At 39.0% G+C, this 18,852-nt stretch overlaps 1 protein-coding gene across 3 annotated transcripts in view; it reads left to right on the top strand.

Annotated features, from left to right (window-relative positions):
* Nucleotides 1–18,852, top strand: part of med12 (mediator complex subunit 12) — a 32,432-nt gene that overhangs the window by 2,547 nt on the left and 11,033 nt on the right. For all 3 annotated transcript variants that reach the window (XM_031740794.2, XM_031740793.2, XM_031740792.2), the window contains exons 4-23: nt 5,025–5,184; nt 5,338–5,513; nt 6,119–6,229; nt 6,579–6,851; nt 6,966–7,112; nt 7,581–7,680; nt 7,764–7,900; nt 8,277–8,408; nt 9,015–9,141; nt 9,341–9,570; nt 9,669–9,728; nt 9,832–10,005; nt 10,980–11,124; nt 12,030–12,148; nt 15,152–15,295; nt 15,393–15,556; nt 16,223–16,354; nt 16,523–16,750; nt 16,840–16,984; nt 17,207–17,327. In XM_031740794.2, the coding sequence (XP_031596654.1) occupies nt 5,025–5,184; nt 5,338–5,513; nt 6,119–6,229; nt 6,579–6,851; nt 6,966–7,112; nt 7,581–7,680; nt 7,764–7,900; nt 8,277–8,408; nt 9,015–9,141; nt 9,341–9,570; nt 9,669–9,728; nt 9,832–10,005; nt 10,980–11,124; nt 12,030–12,148; nt 15,152–15,295; nt 15,393–15,556; nt 16,223–16,354; nt 16,523–16,750; nt 16,840–16,984; nt 17,207–17,327 (3,025 nt within the window). The remainder of the gene's footprint in view (nt 1–5,024; nt 5,185–5,337; nt 5,514–6,118; nt 6,230–6,578; nt 6,852–6,965; nt 7,113–7,580; nt 7,681–7,763; nt 7,901–8,276; nt 8,409–9,014; nt 9,142–9,340; nt 9,571–9,668; nt 9,729–9,831; nt 10,006–10,979; nt 11,125–12,029; nt 12,149–15,151; nt 15,296–15,392; nt 15,557–16,222; nt 16,355–16,522; nt 16,751–16,839; nt 16,985–17,206; nt 17,328–18,852) is intronic.

Here is an 18,852-nt window from a genome sequence, read left to right as displayed (position 1 = left end):
AGGTCATTGATAAAGACAATGAACTTAAATGAACTTAAACTTAAATTTGCCAATGAACTGGTATCAGAGCCTCTCACCCTAGCTGCTAAATTAAATGATTTTCTAATTCTAATGACCCTCAACAAAATATTTGGAATAGCAACACCAAAAAGGATGTTTCTTCTCAAGATTCAAAGTTCAACATTAAAAAAATTACAGTAAGTGAAAGTAGAAAATATAATCTCTAAATTAAAAAGTTCTAAAGCAAGGGATGAGTGTGGATTTGCTACGAATTTCTTGAAGCATTATAAATCTTGTCTTTTGGTGTCTGTGACCCATCTTATTAATTTATCAGTCACGCAGGCAGTCGTTCCTCTGAGTTGGAAGGTGGCAAAAGTTACACCAATTTATAAATTGGGTGATAAATCAGACCCTGCTAATTATCGACTTATTAGCATACTCCCTATGTTTTCAAAGATAGCAGAAAAGTGGGTTGCTAATTCTATCATCGAATATCTTAATGACTCCAATCCGGGTTTGCACCCTATGCAGTTTGGATTTCGCACTCTTCACTCAACTGAAACGGCTGTCCATGTTTTTGTTGAGAGAGTGAAGTCTTACTTAGACAAGAGCAGTTATGTTGTGGCTATTTTTCTTGATTTCAAGCATGCGTTTGACACTGTGAATCATCTTGAGCTCTTGTCTAGACTGTCAACATTTAACTTCAGTAATCACACCGTTAAATGGATACAGTCTTATCTATCAGATAGAAAACAATGCGTGCAAATAAAGAATAGCAAGTCACCCTATCTTTACTGTACGCAAGGTGTCCCTCAGGGTTCAATTCTAGGCCCCCTGTTATTTTCACTTTATGTAAGTGACTTGTCCAATGTGTGCAAAAATGTGGACATGATTATGTATGCTGATGATACGGTAATTTTTACACAAGCCAAAACTGCTGATGATGCAGCCCATCAGCTTTCATTGTCATTACATGATTTACAAAAATGGCTGAATGACTCATGCCTGTGCCTTAATGTTAAAAAGACCGTGTCTATGTTTTTTAGTAAACTTAAAACAGCCGTGGCTGCAGTAAAAGTTCGCGTGGGTGCACAAGAACTAATTAATGTTGAGGAATTTAAGCATTTGGGAGTGCTACTAGACTCGAAATTATCCTTTAAAAAACATGTTAAAAAAGTAGTGAAAACTGTAAATGTTAATATACAGAACTTTAGACATATCCGCACATCATTAACAGACACAGCAGCGATTACATTCCTGCACTCTATGATACCGGCTCATATTGAATACTGTATTACAAGTTGGTCCTATACGAGCTTTGCTGCTAGTGGGCCAATCGAAGTATGCTACAAAAGAGCATTGAAAATATTAGATAAGAAACCTTTTTCATATTACCATTGTCAAATTTTAGATAAATACAAGTTTCTAAATTTTACTAATTTCAAATTATTTAAATCTGCCTGTCTAATATACAAAGTTATGCATGGTCTGGCGCCTCCACCAATGAGTGATTTTTATTAAACAAAAGTCTAGCAGTGTTGCCGGGTCTCGCCTGACTCGAGCCACTGTGAAAGGGTGATTGTGAATTGGCATTTAGACTCACCACCTTTTCACAGAATGCTCTGTCATATCAGGGAGTGAGCTTCTGGAATACTCTTCCACTGTCAGTGAGGGAAAGTACAAGTCTCCCTATCTTTAAGTCACTTAAAAGGGTGGCTCAGGGACAGACAAACATGTGATCATGTTTAATTAATCATGCTTTATATTGGACATGAAAAACAGTTAGTGTATTACAAAAAGGGAAACAACTATTAGTGTAATGGGTCAGTGCAATATCAGGACAGTCAGGGCAAGTGTAGTACTGGGGTTTTTGCAATATAATTGATGTGTTTCCATTATTGTTATCTATATTGTCCTCTGTTGTCCACTCTTCTTGTCATTGTTTGTTCTAATATAATGTGATCACTGTTTTTGTAGATACATGATCTATAAATAGTGTCTCTGTATGTTTTTACTAACTTGTGTATAACACCAACCTGCCACAGGGTCTGCAGATGGAAATTAGCCCAAGGCTATAATCTGGCATATTTACATTTGTTAAAATGTTCATTAATATGTATTGCCCCTCTTTCTAAATAAAATAAATAAATAAAAGAGACTTTAATGTTTAGCCAGCAGGCATGCTAAGTGGATCCATGTTTCAAATGATGGGCCATTTCTTAAAGGTTGATGAATGACAGGGGAATGTATGCGTGCAGAGATTGCATGTTACCGTTTTAGGATTGTCTTTTACCCTACTGAAATGGTCCCACACTTTGGATTTCCTGCATGTTTAATAGCTATATAACCACAAGGAGCAGCAGTTTGAAGTTTAGTGGCTCCTTTGCCTGTTCAAGTTGAAATGTGATGTTGTGTGCTCTACTAGATAAGCTATTAACAGTGCTGAGTGTTGTAGAATATCATTTATAAGTTGTCATTTTTTGTGTTATATGTGTGTGTATATATGTATTAAATGGTAGACATCAGGAATAAATGGCAAACAGGAGAAATATATACAAAAATAAGAGAAAGGCACACATTGTAGAACATGGACTGGTACTTATATACTGCCTTTCAACTGCAAATCTCATTTACCCAATCACACAGACATATACTGCTTATGCTTTCTAACATTTACACACACACTTGCACCCTGATGGATGCATCAGAGACAAGTGGTTCAGTATCTTGTTAAAGGATACTTCTGCATGAGGACTAGAGGAGTCGGAGATCAATCCACCAAACTTCCAACTGGGCACTCCACCTGAGCCACAGCAACAACTATATTTTTTGCTAGCTATATGAATTTGTAATTTTTTAAAACCTAGTGATTTTAGCGAATAACAGTTTGTTGTTGTTTTTTTTTTTAAATTGAGCTGACTGAAGTTGATAGGCTTTATCTGGTTTGAAAGCTTTTTCTAGTGAGACAGAACTTGGTATTTATTATTGTGTTTCGATCGAGCGATCGTGGCTCGTGGCTCAAGAGTTGGGAGTTCGCCTTGTAATCGGAAGGTTGCCGGTTCGAGCCCCGGCTTGGACAGTCTCGGTCGTTGTGTCCTTGGGCAAGACACTTTCACCGTTGCCTACTGGTGGTGGTCAGAGGGCCCGTGGCGCCAGTGTCCGGCAGCCTCGCCTCTGTCAGTGCGCCCCAGGGTGGCTGTGGCTACAACGTAGCTTGCCATCACCAGTGTGTGAATGTGTGTGTGAATGGGTGGATGACAGGTTGTGTAAAGCGGTTTGGGGTCCTTAGGGACTAGAAAGCGCTATACAAATACAGGCCATTTACCATTGAGCAACAGTATGAGGAGTCATCAACTCCTCATACTCTTGGGTTGCTTCTCAACCCAAGAGAAGCAAACTGAGTGTGTGTATAAAGCCCAGGTGAGGTCATCAAAGAGGACTCTTGATAGTGTTATAGAAAGCATCTGGGGGTAAACCACTCCAGAGTGTGGCAGATGAGGAGGTCGTGATCAAAAGAAACTGTGGAGTAAAAAAAGAACAAAATATAAAAATCAGGGGAAAAAAATATTGTTGGCAAAATCCTTACGTGTACATGACCATAAGAAAGTGTGTTGGTTCTGTAAAAGCTGAAGGACAAAAGGCAGTAGTTTGAATGAGTGTAGAGAGAATAATTCCTAAATTGAACAGAAGTCTCCTGTTTGATTCAGATGTTACGAAACGGGAACAATTCAAAAGTGCTTTTTAAATAGCCTAGTTAAGAAAACGTAATGCTTTTGTGTAAATCAAGCCTTTTGTTTGTCTTGTTTGGGTGTATTGACCCAAAACACAATGCATGTCTTTGTTTGAAAGTGTCAGCAGCTTATTTTTCTTTTTTTAAAGAACTATGAAATCTATTATTCATAGATTGTCTGAATTGTTTTGTTCAATATTGTGAAATTATTCTCCAAGTAAGTGCCCTTACAAATTGAAGCATATAGATTTTGAAGTTTTAATGCATCCAAATAAATCAAAGGTGAGCTTTGTGTGTGTTTACAAGCAAGCTGCTTATCATTTTACTGGCACATTTCATTTTTTTTATTATTATTTTATTGCTTAACATACTTCACTGTGCCGTGATAAACTAGCTGGATTTATTAATGACTTTGGCAGATCAGTTTTCCCGAAGGATAACAATTCCAGGTTTCTCCTTGGCTACATTATAGGTGTTTTCTTTATCACCATTTATTTTCAAAGCAGATTAAGCAATGAATGAAATGATTTCTGAAGACTGGAGCCATATAGTTTCAAAATCACATACATTCCTGATATGTATGCTACATTATAATGAAGAAACGTGACAGAATGAGGTGAAGTTACTCAGGTCTCAGTCCTGGGAACAATTAAAAAGTAATGACCTAATAAAATAAAAGTAATATGAAAGTCAAAAATGTATTTAAATGTAATTCAACATTAATGTTAATAATAATAATATAGATAGACATAATAAATAAAGGAATTATTAAATAATAATGGCTTAGTAAGAAGTCTATAAAAAGTGCAGAATGCAAATTGTGTGTATTTAGAGGTGTGGCAATTCGAAACAGTTCAGCAGCCTCTCTTAATTTTATCCATGTTAAACATTTTATTGATGGTCGTCATCACTGTGGATATTTTTAGTCTTTTTTTATGATGTTATTTTCTCCTTTTTAACTTATGATTAAGGTTCTTTTAGCTCTTTATTGCATGGTTTTGAGCAGCTTGCCAGCACACAGTTAAGATAACACAACAAATAAATATCAGCTACTGCAATGAGAAAATGCTATCATTTTTTTATATAAAGAGATGAAGATATCAGTCAGATATAGCTATATTGTTCAGTCAGTGTACTGCTGCGTCCCTGTCAGCAGTTCAGTACAGCACTTCCATTAAATTTGTTTGACCTCATGAAGTCCCCCCCCCCCTTTTTTTTTTCTTTCTGTGATATTTCAAGAGATGTTTGGGGTGCTTCACTGAGCATTACTGACACTTGCTAAATCTTTTTACAGGTACCGATCTTTAGCAAGAAGGAAGAGGTTTTTGGATACTTGGCCAAGTACTCAGTCCCTGTAATGCGTTCAGCATGGATGATTAAGATGACCTGCGCATATCATGCAGCTATCACAGAAACTAAAGTCAAGAAGAGGCATGTGATTGACCCGTGCATAGGTGAGAATGTTACTTGGGTCTTTTCAGTCTCGAGGGATCATTTGACTAAACGATATAATTTTACCTTTCATTAGATATCGTGAAATCGTGTATTAGATATTTTGGTGGCTGTGAAAGTCATTTCTTTGTGTGTGTGTATGTGTGTTTGTATAGAATGGACCCAAATCATTACCAAGTATCTCTGGGAGCAGCTTCAGAAGGTGGCTGAGTTTTACAGACAGTTTCCCAGCCAAGGCTGCAGCTCACCACTGCCAGCTAATCCCCCTGATGTGGAGACGGCCATGAAGCAGTGGGAATACAACGAGAAGCTGGCCATGTTCATGTTTCAGGTCAGCTCACACTCTCAAGTCTGCTGCTGAAAAAGTCTTGGAGTTAAAATGCTGCAGTTGAGCTTTGGTAGTTACACGAGTTACCTGCTGTGCACAAACTTAACGACGCTCCGTGGCAACATTTAGGTTTTGATGAATTGCATTGGTTTATTATACTAATTTATCTTTGAGTCACAGGTGTGTAATTTGGAACAAATATTTATCATATTTAATTCACTAAATTGTGCCATCTGTAATTGATATTTTAATTTAAATGGACGTGTTACAGACGTTGATTGATTCTTTGACTTTCAGGGTTGTTACTATATCAATAGTTTACCTTCTAAAAATAATCATTTGTGTTTTAGATCTGGAAAGTTTTGAGGTTAGATGTTGCCAAACGATGTTGCTCTTGCATGTATGTGCAGCATATTCAGTCATATCAGTAGTCTTCTGAGTGGATGATATGAAGTCTGAGGCAGCTCCTGTGTTCTGTGTATATATGATAATGTTGAGATGTTGAAAATGTTCTAATTTGATACATTTTTCAGCCACACAAAGGAGACAGTGCGTAGGAGTGTTAAGATCTGCATAGTATTAAGCTGGACTTGTGTTTCTGTGCTCAGGATGGTATGTTAGACAGACACGAGTTCCTGACATGGGTGCTGGAGTGTTTTGAGAAAGTCCGGCCTGGTGAAGATGAGCTTCTCAGACTACTTTTGCCCCTTTTACTACAGGTATACACATCTGCTCATTCACTGTCACCTCATTATGAACCTCAGTCTTTAGTCTCAATCTAACCTCATCACTCCTGCTTTAATGGATCATATTTGAAAAACCTGCACTCCTCCTTAACATTCATACAGCTGTGCAGATACACCCACCCACCTGCTCTGTGTGATGACATGCTTCTACAGCTGTCGCCACTTTATCCTGTTTTGTTTCTTCGTGTGATGGCAATGACCTTTGGTGACAGCACCCACCGGGGCCCACAGCCCTCATTTTGTTTCCATTTCCGTAGCTGACTAATGTGAATGAACACCAAGTGCTCTGGTTAATGCTGTGAATCTCTCCTCTGTGCTACAGTACTCAGGGGAATTCGTACAGTCTGCTTACTTGTCACGAAGACTGGCTTACTTCTGCACGCGCCGCCTCAACTTGTTGCTAAGTGACGGGAGCCTGGGCCCTGGCACAGGAGGGCATCCAGCTCACGGCATCTTGACACAGCAAAGCAACGCTCTGCCCTCCACACCAACCTCCCAGCCAGCGGGAGGGAACCAGCCCCAGACACCTTTTACAGACTTCTATATCTGTCCACAGCACAGGCCTCTGGTGTTTGGTCTCAGCTGCATGTTACAGGTATTTTCTATGTCCAATTTCATTCTCATGTACTTAGTACATGGTTTCTAAGCCAGGTATTTATTCCTTTATTCCTTGTCCCTGCCCCTCTCTGTCCTGTCATTGTCACATTAGAGCATTGTGTTGTGCTGTCCCAGTGCTCTCGTGTGGCATTACTCTTTAACAGACAGCAGAAACAAGACTGGTTCCCCTCTCGACCTCCTGCCCATCGCTCCTTCCAGCTTGCCAATGCCAGGAGGCAACACTGCCTTTACACAGCAGGTACCTCCATCCACACTCACATTTTCCTTTTTTTGAATGTGAAAATATTCATATGGTGCTCAAAAAACCTCATGGTCTTTTCTTTCATTTTGTTTGCAATTAAAGTCATTGTATTGGCGTTTCTAGTGCACAAAAGCAATGAATTCCAGTGTATTACAGTAAATCAATAAAGAACAAGAAATGCACAGAGCAAAACAGATTTGTGCACAAACAGGCTCCTAGTACAGAAAAACAAAGACAGTCTCTGAAGTACAAACAAAGCCAGTTTGAGCAAATGGAAGTTTGCATTGAAATATATGTCAGGTGTTTGGAGATGTCTTTACTTACAAACACAGCTGTGGTTTACATAAACCTTCTTCACTACTTTTAATTGGTTATTTAGTTACCTCATCATCTTAAGATTTTGTTAGCAGTCCCAAAGGTTTTGGGTTTCTGTTTCTTGTCCTGTAACAGAGTGGTCTTTCACAGGTTCGTGCAAAGTTGCGGGAAATTGAGGAACAAATTAAGGAGCGAGGTCAGGCAGTGGAGTTCAGGTGGTCGTTTGATAAGTGCCAGGAGACGACAGCGGGTATGAAAACTGTTTCTTTCACTGTTTAGATACTTGATCGCAGCTTTTAAGAACAAATTTAAATAACGTTGATCTTTTGGCAGGATTCACCATCGGAAGGGTTCTCCACACTCTGGAGGTTTTAGACAACCACAGCTTTGAGAAGTCTGACTTCAACAACTCCCTGGATTCACTGTACAACAGGATATTTGGTTCAGGCCAGAGTAAAGATGGCCACGAGGTAATGAGTTTTGTTTATATTTTAGTGAGTTAATAGTTAAATTCAGGTATAGTTAGTTACATTTTGTTTGGTATTCAGTTTAGTTTCCAAAGTGGTTTCGGTCGTTTCCAGTTTTGATTGAATGGTCCACTGAAGGCTAGGTTTTTATTTAAGTTAGCAAAAGTGATTTTTCCCACCGTTTTTAGTTTAGTTTTAGTTAGCTATAGTAACTTTGCTTCTCAGTTGCATGCTACAAGATAGTACTGACCACATTGTTGTTAATTGTAATAAAAAGTAGACTGCTGATGCCATGTGATTACTGATCATCAGATAATAGTGTGAGACCAAGTGATGTTATTTTTGGAGATGTTGTCTCATAAAGCGTGTTTCTATCCAGATGTCACCTGATGATGATGCAGTGGTGACCTTGCTTTGTGAATGGGCTGTGTGCTGTAAGCGTTCAGGCAGACACAGGGCCATGGTTGTGGCCAAGCTGCTGGAAAAGAGGCAGGCTGAAATAGAAGCAGAGGTAAGAAACAGACCGCCCTCCAATCGGAGTTCTGTTGTGCCTCTTCTGCACCTTTAGTGCACCTTCTGCCACAGAAACCTTATAATTTATTACATTTCTTACACAGGATATGTTCAAATTTAATGACATCCGTGGCTGTCAGCCGCAGATCTAACATTAATAATAATAATTTTTGCCACGTTATTACTGTTACAGTTCCTTACCGAATGTTGCCATGCAATGTCATCCATCATCATAACATCATCATCATCTTATAATATTTTCCTTTTGTGATGGATTTCACCATACTGTTTTTATGAATGGGTCTCTGTGCTGTGAAAATACTTTCCAGACCGTCCCTTATAATTGCCGATACAAACTCCCTAAAACCTCCTCATGCAGGAGAGCAAGAGAAGAAAGAAGCAGGGACACAAATGAAATTTGTTCAATCCTTATCTTTTGAGTCTAAGATTTAGTTAGAAGCTTTAAATGTGTATACACAGTTGACTTTGAGCGTGTGTGTAGATCTACTGTAAATCCAAAGAAACATGCTAAGTAAGAACGGTGTGTAAATACATTTTTCTGAATTTAGCACTCAAAGACTGTCTGTTGCACATTTGTTTGCAGAGGTGCGGCGAGTCGGAGGTGGTGGATGAGAAGGGCTCTGTGTCATCCGGTTCCCTCTCAGCTGCCACACTGCCAGTCTTTCAGGATGTGCTGCTGCAGTTCCTCGATACTCAGGCTCCCACCCTGAGTGAGTCTTTCTTTTTGTTTGTTTCTTGCAGCGATGATTCTCTGATGTGTCACACATGATCTCAGTCTAAATATTGAACGAACTTTACGTCCTTTTGTCTTTGCCTTTTTACTTCATTACTCATTGCATATTTATTCGAAATGATTTGGCAGGGGAAATCTGCCAATAAATTATTCAAATCCTCTTTTCCCCTTCACAGCGGAGCCTGGGAATGAAAGCGAACGCGTGGAGTTCTCCAACCTAGTCCTTCTCTTCTGTGAGCTCATCCGTCACGACGTCTTTTCCCACAATATCTACATGTGCACGCTCATTTCCCGTGGCGACTTGGCTTCTGACTCCCACCTGCCCCGCCCACGTTCACCCAGCGATGAGCCCTCTGATGAATCAGAGCGCAAAGAGCAGGATGCAGGCAGCAGTGTCAAGATGGAGGCATGTTGGAGGAATCTGTTGTCGGTGTTGTGTAGTGTTACAGACACAGTAGCTGTGTGGTGTAGAAAGATAACATGAAGTTCTTGTTTGTTCAACAGGATACTGGCCTATCAGAGTCAATGGAAATCGATCATAACTCCAGTGCTAATTTTGACGAGGTATATTTTTAACATAATTTATACATAAACACTAGGAGCCATTTCTGTCTGAACGTTTTGGTGGTCCTGGCTTGAAGTAATTTCAGACTTCTTTGTCCTGCAGATGTTCTCACCTCCAATGCACTGTGAAACCAAGGGAAGCCCCTCTCCAGAGAAGCCGGTTACAGATCAGGACAGCAAGCCCAACTGTAAGGACAAGGGTATGGACCCCGCCTTTCCTCAACTGTATGAGCAACCCCGCCACATCCAGTATGCCACTCACTTCCCTATTCCTCAGGTAAGAATCCTTACAGTGTGACTTTGAAAACATAAATACCTGATACTCTCTCCTACAGGGACTTAAGCACAGATATCTTCCTAATACACTGAAGACACAGTATGACTCAGTGATATTATGTAGTAAATAATACAGATGAAGAATAACCTTCTTCCTCTGTACTTTGACGACATCTGAACTGGATGTTTCTCAGTACATCTGTTAGTTTTTATTTAGTTTCCTGAAACCTGTTTTCATTTTCAGTCTCAGTTTAACTATAGCCTAAATTACTGAAAAAGCAAATTTACATTATGAAATCAACCCAGATAAACTCGGGTGGCTAAAAGAAAATATGTTTTCGTGGTTTCCTAGTTTCCTAATGAGGTCTGGAGTTGTTTTTCAGCTATTTTAGATTTGATTTCCGTTTCCCGTGAAGAGCTAGCTTTTACTCTCTGTATCAATTAAGTATTATATATTAACTTTATTTGTTTTGCAAGGTCTTTGTGAATGCTATAAAAAATGACTTTGCTTAATACATTAAGTTGCACATACACTGAGGCCATTTAACTTTTGAATCTATTAAATCTTAGTCCCCAAATGTTGTTTGAATTATATAAATAATGCTTTATAATGTCTTTGATGGACAAAAAGCATTGATGTGAATATTTTCTAATATTAATATAGGTAAATTAATATAATATTTTTAATGGTATTTGTGAAATGGCTCTGTTTAGTGCTCGATGAGATTTTTTCACACACAGAATTATAACTGCTTTAATTCTAGACTCATTTACAGCATGATTTTAACACAGTTCACTGTAAGATTTTTTGTTTATCGATATATTTGTTTTGGTAGGTTTTTTTGGTAGTTTTTATTGTCCTTATCAGCTGGTTTGAAAAGTAACATTTGCTAAATTATTGCTTGTCTTTTTCTTTTGGTTCCTGTCGTTCTTGATTTTATTGAAGTTCATCAGGATCTCTTTCTTTCTTTTTAGGAGGAAAGTGCCAGTCATGAATGCAACCAGCGTTTAGTGGTCCTCTACGGTGTGGGCAAACTGAGAGATGAGGCGAGACACACCATTAAGAAAATTACCAAAGACATCCTGAAGGTGCTAAACCGCAAAAGCACAGCAGAAACAGGTAACAGTGTTCCTCCTTTGACTGATGCTAAACATTTCCTGTTTGCTTCTCCGGGCATGAATTTTGTCTGGCAGTTTTGTTTTTTTTAAAGATTACATTACAGTTTTATTTTACCTACTTTTCATGTTTAAGGATGAAAATGGGAGTCGGGGGATTGCTTGAATGTTTTATACATGTTCCCCAATTTGTTGACTGAATTTTTCCCCCGCATCTTTCTGCAGAATAATCCGTGTTTATCATATGAAAGATAATGTTTTGGCTCAAAGCAACATGGAAAACAGAAGCTTTATCATGTTTGGTTGTTTGTAAAACATTTTTCACACGTAGGGTAATTGCTTGCTTTCCCACTGTGGCCATTCCAGCCGTTATCCGACTAATAATTCTCCTCTTTGTGTACTTTACATTTGTAACGCCTTTCTTCTGCCCTTCTTAAAAGAAAAAGCCCTCTTTTTTTTCCCTTCTGTTCTCTATGAACCCTCAGGGGGTTACATCACTCAATCTTCTTTCTACCCAATTTCTATGCTAATAGCTTTCATCTGTTCACAGACACTTTATCTCAAATACACGTGACCTTATTAGGCTGATTTAAGGTTTTGGGAGTAATAATTGCACATACCGGAATGTTTTGTGGCAGATTTCTGAGGTTGTGATGACCTTCCTTTCACAACTATGTATCTCTTAAATAAAAAGTGCCTCGTTCCTTTTCTTTAAAGTGCCTCCATAGCAATGTATTTTGCAGTGAAGCTTCGAAGTAGGCTGGAATAAGATAAGACTCCACTAGCTTAACTAGATTTCATGGCTGGCCTGTTTGGCGGACTGGAAAGAATACTGCTGACTAGCAAAGAGTTGCTGCTTCCTTTTTTAAAATTTCTTTTTCTTCTGTTTTTTACCCTCTGCATACACAGGAGGAGAGGAAGGACAAAAAAGGAAGAGGAGTAAGCCAGAGGCCTTTCCCACTGCAGAGGATATCTTCTCCAAATTCCAGCACCTCTCCCACTTTGACCAGCACCAGGTCACCTCCCAGGTTAGACAAGGAATGATTTTATGTTCTCATTGGTGTCGCGTTTTAGATTCTGTTATTGTTTAAACAGTAGCCAAATGGACCCGAAGGCATGACCTTTCAAATGTATCCGTATAAATATTTCTTCTGTAAGATGTCACAAAACAATTTAATGCCTCAGAACCAAAACAGCTCTGAGAAGGCTGGAACCTGAAAACCTGAGTTTATAAAATATAGCCATGGCCATGCCATCAGTTGGTTTTATATATTTTGCACCTTAAGGCCTTAACATTAGCATTTTGGCCATTTTAGTTTTGACTTGTTGGAGCAAGAATTGTGAACGTTTAGTTGAGAGGGTACCAGCTTGGTTAGCATTTAGCATGGTTTCAGCTCACAGACACAGAAACCTGCTAGTTTGTGTGAAATAACAAATAAATAAGCTACTCTAATTTCACTTAACGAAAACTGAAGCACAAACTTGTTGGGCAACCAGCACCAATCAGCAGAACACATGATTACTCTGATAGTTCAGCAGTAAAACACCAACACTGCAAATACTGCCGAGAGCTCCAGTTCAGTGAATCCCGCTGTTGGGAAGGAAAAAATTGCTATGGATGCCGAAAGCAGTTTGTGTTTTACCTCCAAAATATTCCTTTAAATACTCATGTATTAACGTGGTACTCCATTAAGAGCCAGAGCTGGAGTTTCTGATGCTTTTCAGGAGAGACAAATCTCTTCGGGGTTGAGTCAGTAAGGGCATCTGGTGTAAAAACACTAACTGGAGCTACCTGCTGGGGTGACCCCCTGTGTATAAGGAAGCAGCTGAAATAGCATTGGCTTTATTTTCATCTCCTGAGATTACCACTTGGTAAAAACTAGAGATGGACCGATCCGATATTACGTATCGGTATCGGTCCGATACTGACCTAAATTACTGGATCGGATATCGGCGAAAAATAAAAAATGTACTCCGATCCATTAAATATCAAAAAAAGCATCTCACAAAACTTGCGACACGGCGTAACTCGGCTCATAACCGTAGCACGTTGCAGCAGTATGCCTCATGTGATAGAGCGGCTGTGTGTATTTGTAGCCTTGCTACCAAACCAGCATTTCATCTCCGAGGAAGTTATCCCAGAGAGAAGTAAAGCAAGTGTGTAAGTTCATCTCTGAATGTTTGTAAAGTGTTCCCACGTTAAGCTTAACAACCGATATATGGAGCGACTGCCTCTCCCTCCCTCTCCTGCCGCTACTTCAATCGTGAAACTGCTTAATGATCAGCTGATCGGCTTTTCTGTCGCGAGTCCGTCTCTCTTCTTTGTTTTTGGCCCACTTCGCGCCAGAAAGAGGAAACCAGCGGCTGAACAACAGCAGCACGTTTAACCTTGATAAGCTGTTGTTAGAATTTATTTAATATTACTTTCTACACCAGGATCCTTTTCTACGTAGCTGACGGCTGGTAACTGTGCAGGGGCGGATCTAGCAAAGTGCAGCCAGGGGGGCCGATAGGGCATGAACAGGGAAAAGGGGGCACAAAGACATACTTTTCTTTCTTATTCTCATTTAAAATATGTAGCTTTTAATAAATAATTATCTGAATCTTACACCCAAAGTTTTAATCTGATGTAAAATGTATAGAAGTCCATTACTATATATTCTAACTCTTAAGTCTATATACCCTAGTAAGCTATAGTACTTTTTCCTTTGGGAAGGTACCATCTGTGAATTCTGCAATTCTGTAGAAGAAAGATTTTGAATCTATTTAATTATTCTTGAAAAATAATTTGTTTCTGTGCATTTTTTTTCACCCTGCATCAAATTAAAGTTGATTACATCGATTAAGCATCATGAGGTGGAGGGTGGGGGGTGGTTCCCTATTTTTTTTTTTTTTTTTTTTTTTTTTTTTTTTTTTTTGCTGGGAGTTTGCAACCCTATTAGTTAGGTTGCTTAATATTTCTGCTAAGTACTCTTTAAAATACCAGAATAGGGAGGATGGAGTAGGTTTAAGTTAGGTTTTAAGTTAGGTAAGGTTTATTAGATTGATCAGTGTTGCTGAACTATGAAATATTTTGGGTGCAGTGTATTTTTTACACACAGGTATAACAGAATAGCTTTAGTGTTGTTGTTTATTTAAACTTGAGTATGAACTTATACAAAATGCAGCAAGATATTAAAAAAAACAGTTTTATTGATTAAAAAACACAATATCGGATTCATATCGGTATCGGCAGATATCCAAATTTATGGTATCGGTATCGGACATAAAAAAGTGGTATCGTGCCATCTCTAGTAAAAACACATCATAAATATAAATATATATATTTAAATTATAAATGGCAGGGAATGCAGTCAGTCCTGAAAAGTAAAGTGTTTTTAATATTAGCCCACATATTATAAACTGTGTAAAACATTTTGAAAATTTCATTTGGAACTTTATTAGTCTTGGCCCTAACTCTGCAAGGGCCTAATTCAGACTACAGAAGCCTCAGGAGGCCAGACATTGTCTCATAGTGTTTGGGGATTTACAGTTTAATACATAAGGATAACGTTCCACCACTTTACGGCTGAGTCGGTGTCTGTATTTATATTAAAGGAATCGTTTGACATTTTCTGAAATATGCTTATTCGCTTTCTTGAAGATTCAAGTGGGTAAGAAGATTGATTCCATCCATATATCTCTTGAACATTAAGCTTTTTTTTCTTTCTTTTTTTAAACTTTTATAAAGAGCCAGACTGGCTACTTCCCCATCTTCTGGTCTTTACTATAAGCCAAGCTAATCACCCTTCGGCTGTAGCTTCAGATGTGACAGATCAGTCGTCTTTTTTATTCATCAGACTCTTTGTGAGAAACTTTGAGCGTTTATTAGTTTTCCTCTTTTGCTGGTAATTAAACCAAGTTTGCCTATTTAACATGATTTGATTTTTAATCCACGTGCACCTAAAATTTCAAATTGGTTTATGACTCTAAAGAAGATATTTGTTCTCATATTTCTTGCATTAATTTCATGTCTGGTATTTTGCGTGCAGGTGTCCAGAAATGTGCTGGAACAGATCACCAGCTTTGCCTTAGGGATGTCCTACCACCTGCCTCTCGTCCAGCACATTCAGTTCATCTTTGACCTCATGGAGTACTCCCTTAACATTAGTGGCCTCATAGACTTCGCTATTCAGGTACTGGCACTTCAGTCACATTTTATGCAGACAAATCAAGTTAACGTCACCATTTACTCAGCGTCACGTGTAAACATCTGTTGACTGTGTTGCGCAGCTTCTGAATGAGTTAAGTCTGGTGGAAGCCGAGCTGCTGCTGAAGTCATCCAGCCTGGTGGGCAGCTACACCACAAGCCTGTGTCTGTGTATTGTAGCAGTGCTGAGGAGGTACCACTCCTGCCTCATCCTCAATCCTGAGCAGACAGCCCAAGTTTTTGATGGGTATGTTACAAGTTTTAATGTTTGGAAAAGCTCATTTTATACCAGTTTAAATTGCAGTCGGTGGACCAAGACTGTGTTGTCATCTTTCTGCTAGATAAACTGAAATAGAGATTTCATCACACCCATAAAGGGATGTTTGCAGGGTTAAGGCTTCAGTTAAACTTGTAATTAAAATAGTAAAGAGAGGATGCGTTTAGTCATTACAGAGTTAAAGAATTGTTGTTGGTTTGCACTCATTCAGAAAGGCATTCACTTGACTTTAATTGGGATTTTTATACCGCGGGGATGCTGACGGTGCATTTGATTCCTGAATGCTGTGTACCGTAAAACACTTAACAAACGCCTCTTAATTGCACCTCTAAAGCGCAGTTATTACCAGAGTATATCTCTTTCTATTCTTTTGTGGAAACAAATGTTCAGATTTTATGTGGCAGGCAATTTCTTGATTTTTAATGATGCAGGCCAACAGGACCCTCATAACCTTGCGTATATGGTGCATTGTTATTACAGTAGTATTTTTATTATTGGTTTTTAAATGGATTTTATTACATTTTATCAGAGTAACACTGTTTCCCCTTGCTGTCCTATCATATCCTACTCAGCAAGAAATACCCAAGACTTTTTCTTTTCATAACTGAACGAATCACATTTTCGTTGTATTCACAGGTTACGCATTGTGGTGAAGTCAGGTGTGAACCCAGCAGACTGTTCCTCTGCTGAGCGTTGCATTCTGGCCTATCTGTATGATCTCTACACCTCCTGTAGTCACCTCAAAAACAAGTTTGGTGAGATATTTAGGTAAGGAAAAAAACAACTTGTATAAATGCACAGGAAAGAATGCGTAGACTCATAAATTATGCTAGAATAGAATAATTTGAACCCACTTTTAAACTAATGTTTTTTGTTTTTTATTGGTCAGTGCAACATAATCTTAATTATCTGTTTTCGCCTTGTGTTCTACCACAGTGAGTTTTGCTCTAAAGTGAAGAACTCCATCTACTGCAATATCGACCCATCAGACTCCAACATGCTTTGGGATCCTATGTTCATGATGGAGGCCATCGCCAACCCCTCAGCCAACAACTTCAACCACTCCATGGTGGGCAAAATCTTGAATGACAGCCCAGCCAACCGCTACAGCTTTGTCTGTAATGTGCTAATGGATGTGTGTGTGGATCACCGAGACCCAGAAAGGTGCGTTACTCCTGCTGGGCTACACGGGTGTAGGGCTCGGATAGCTACGCTACTGGACTTTGGTTTCATGACATGTGATGTGCTTTCAGGGTGAACGATATTGGGATCTTGTGTGCGGAGCTGACAGCATATTGCCGCTCCCTGAGTGCCGAGTGGCTCGGCATCCTCAAGGCTCTTTGCTGCTCCTCTAACAACGGCAACTGTGGCTTCAATGACTTGCTGTGTAACGTAGATGTAAGTTTCTTTTTAAAGCAAACCTGTTTTCCTTATTTTCTCTTATACACATACTCAACAGTGATTGAGGCTCGTATTAAGCAAAGCAAATGCTAGTTTCTTCCGAAGTTTCATAGTATTTTTGTTTTTTTGGGTTGTTTTTTTTTCTAAATTAGGGAAGAATGTTTTTTCTCAGAACACGTGTGTTAAATTTGATCTCTTTACTTGTCTTGTGTCCTTTAGGTTAGCGATTTGTCCTTCCACGATTCTCTGGCAACCTTCGTAGCCATTCTCATTGCCAGACAGTGCTTGCTCCTTGAAGACCTGGTTCGCTGTGTTGCCATTCCTTCCCTTCTCAATGCAGGTAAGAGTTTTTAAATCCCATGAATTCGGGTAAAGGAAGTACTTCATGCCATTGGTTCAAATATTATTGGTCAGATGCCGGGAGCCTTGATCACATTGGTGAAGTTTACAGTTGTAGTACTAAAACAGAATCCACAGGAGCTTGATGCTTTTGCTAGCTTGTTTTCACAAGTTCAGTTAGGGATGCCTCAATTGTGAAATTGTTAAAGTAACAATTTGTTATTTTCCATCAGTAAACATCACATTGTTGATCAGCCGGTATCAGACAGAAAGGACAGTTTTGGCAGATGCAGATGTCCAGCTGAGATATAGATTTATCCATGGTTTCCACTATTCATCAAACGCTTTAAGTTTTACAATCTACAATTCAGCTCCTTATCTTTTCAAAAGTAAAATTAAGCAAACCAAGTAAAATAAATGTGAAAATTAAAAGAAAATAGAAAGCATTGAACCAAGACAAAAGGAAAAAGTAGCTGTGTTATGTGTATATGCAAGAGTTGAGATTTAATTCTGATCGTTTCACAAAAAAAGAACAATAATGACACAACTCCATCTTTTGATTAGATGTAGCTTTGTGAAGTTTCAAGGAGTGCGCTCTTTATTCCATGCGACATATGAGGATTGTGAAGTTTTGTGACGTACACAACTTCACAGTCCCAATAGTGCATTTTGACGTTTAGTTTTGTCCACCTAACTGCATGGGATGCATTTCATTGCCTTTAGCATTGTTCTAGAAATTGTTAAGCTCTGTCATCAGTGTGCTCCACTGCTAAACCCAAAATAATAATAATAATATTACTAATGTATACTTTATTGATCCCCGTGGAGAAATTACTCTCTCTGCATTTAACCCATTCACTCAGTGAAGCAGCAGGCAGCCACTAATCAGGCTGTGGGGTACCTCAAGGTAGCTGTTCAGTGGATTCGAACCCCTGACCTTCCGATCATGGGGCGACCACGCTACCTACTGAGCTATCCCTAAGTGTCATAGTGGAATATGATATGTGTGTTTAAAATACTCATCTGTGCCTCAAACTCCTCCAACATCTATGCATTTTCTGACTATTTTAGGGATAAGGATATGGATACGTATACTTCCTTTATGTATTATTCAAAAACTGCCCCCTTTGGGAGTGTTTTCTTTAAAATATTCTTTATAGTAAAGCCCATTTGTCCACTAAATCTCTCGCTTACATTTTTCCTTTAGCCTTACTTGCGTTCTCTATACCACTTTCCTTCCAAGCATCTCTATATAATCGCGCAGGCATTAGGCATTCTATAAATGAGTGAGCAGTACATTTCAGCCTGGCTCACAGGAAGGAATATCCAGCTTTATAATGCATTAGTTCTATCAAAGGGGAGAGTAAACGTGACGGATTTGATCTGGGTCCACAAAGCCTCGGTGCAGTTTGTGCTTTCGCCAGAAAAGTGCCTCTCTCCCTGCTGTTAATCTTTTTTTCCCTCCCAGAGTGGAGACAAAGCCTCATTCAGCCATGCTGTTTGGTTGCATTTGGCTCATGTTATAA

Source organism: Oreochromis aureus, linkage group 2 (genome assembly GCF_013358895.1).
Source record: "Oreochromis aureus strain Israel breed Guangdong linkage group 2, ZZ_aureus, whole genome shotgun sequence".
NCBI classification, from domain to species: domain Eukaryota; kingdom Metazoa; phylum Chordata; class Actinopteri; order Cichliformes; family Cichlidae; genus Oreochromis; species Oreochromis aureus.
Note: the sequence above shows the minus strand (reverse complement) of the source record. Positions and strands in the feature narration are given on the sequence as shown.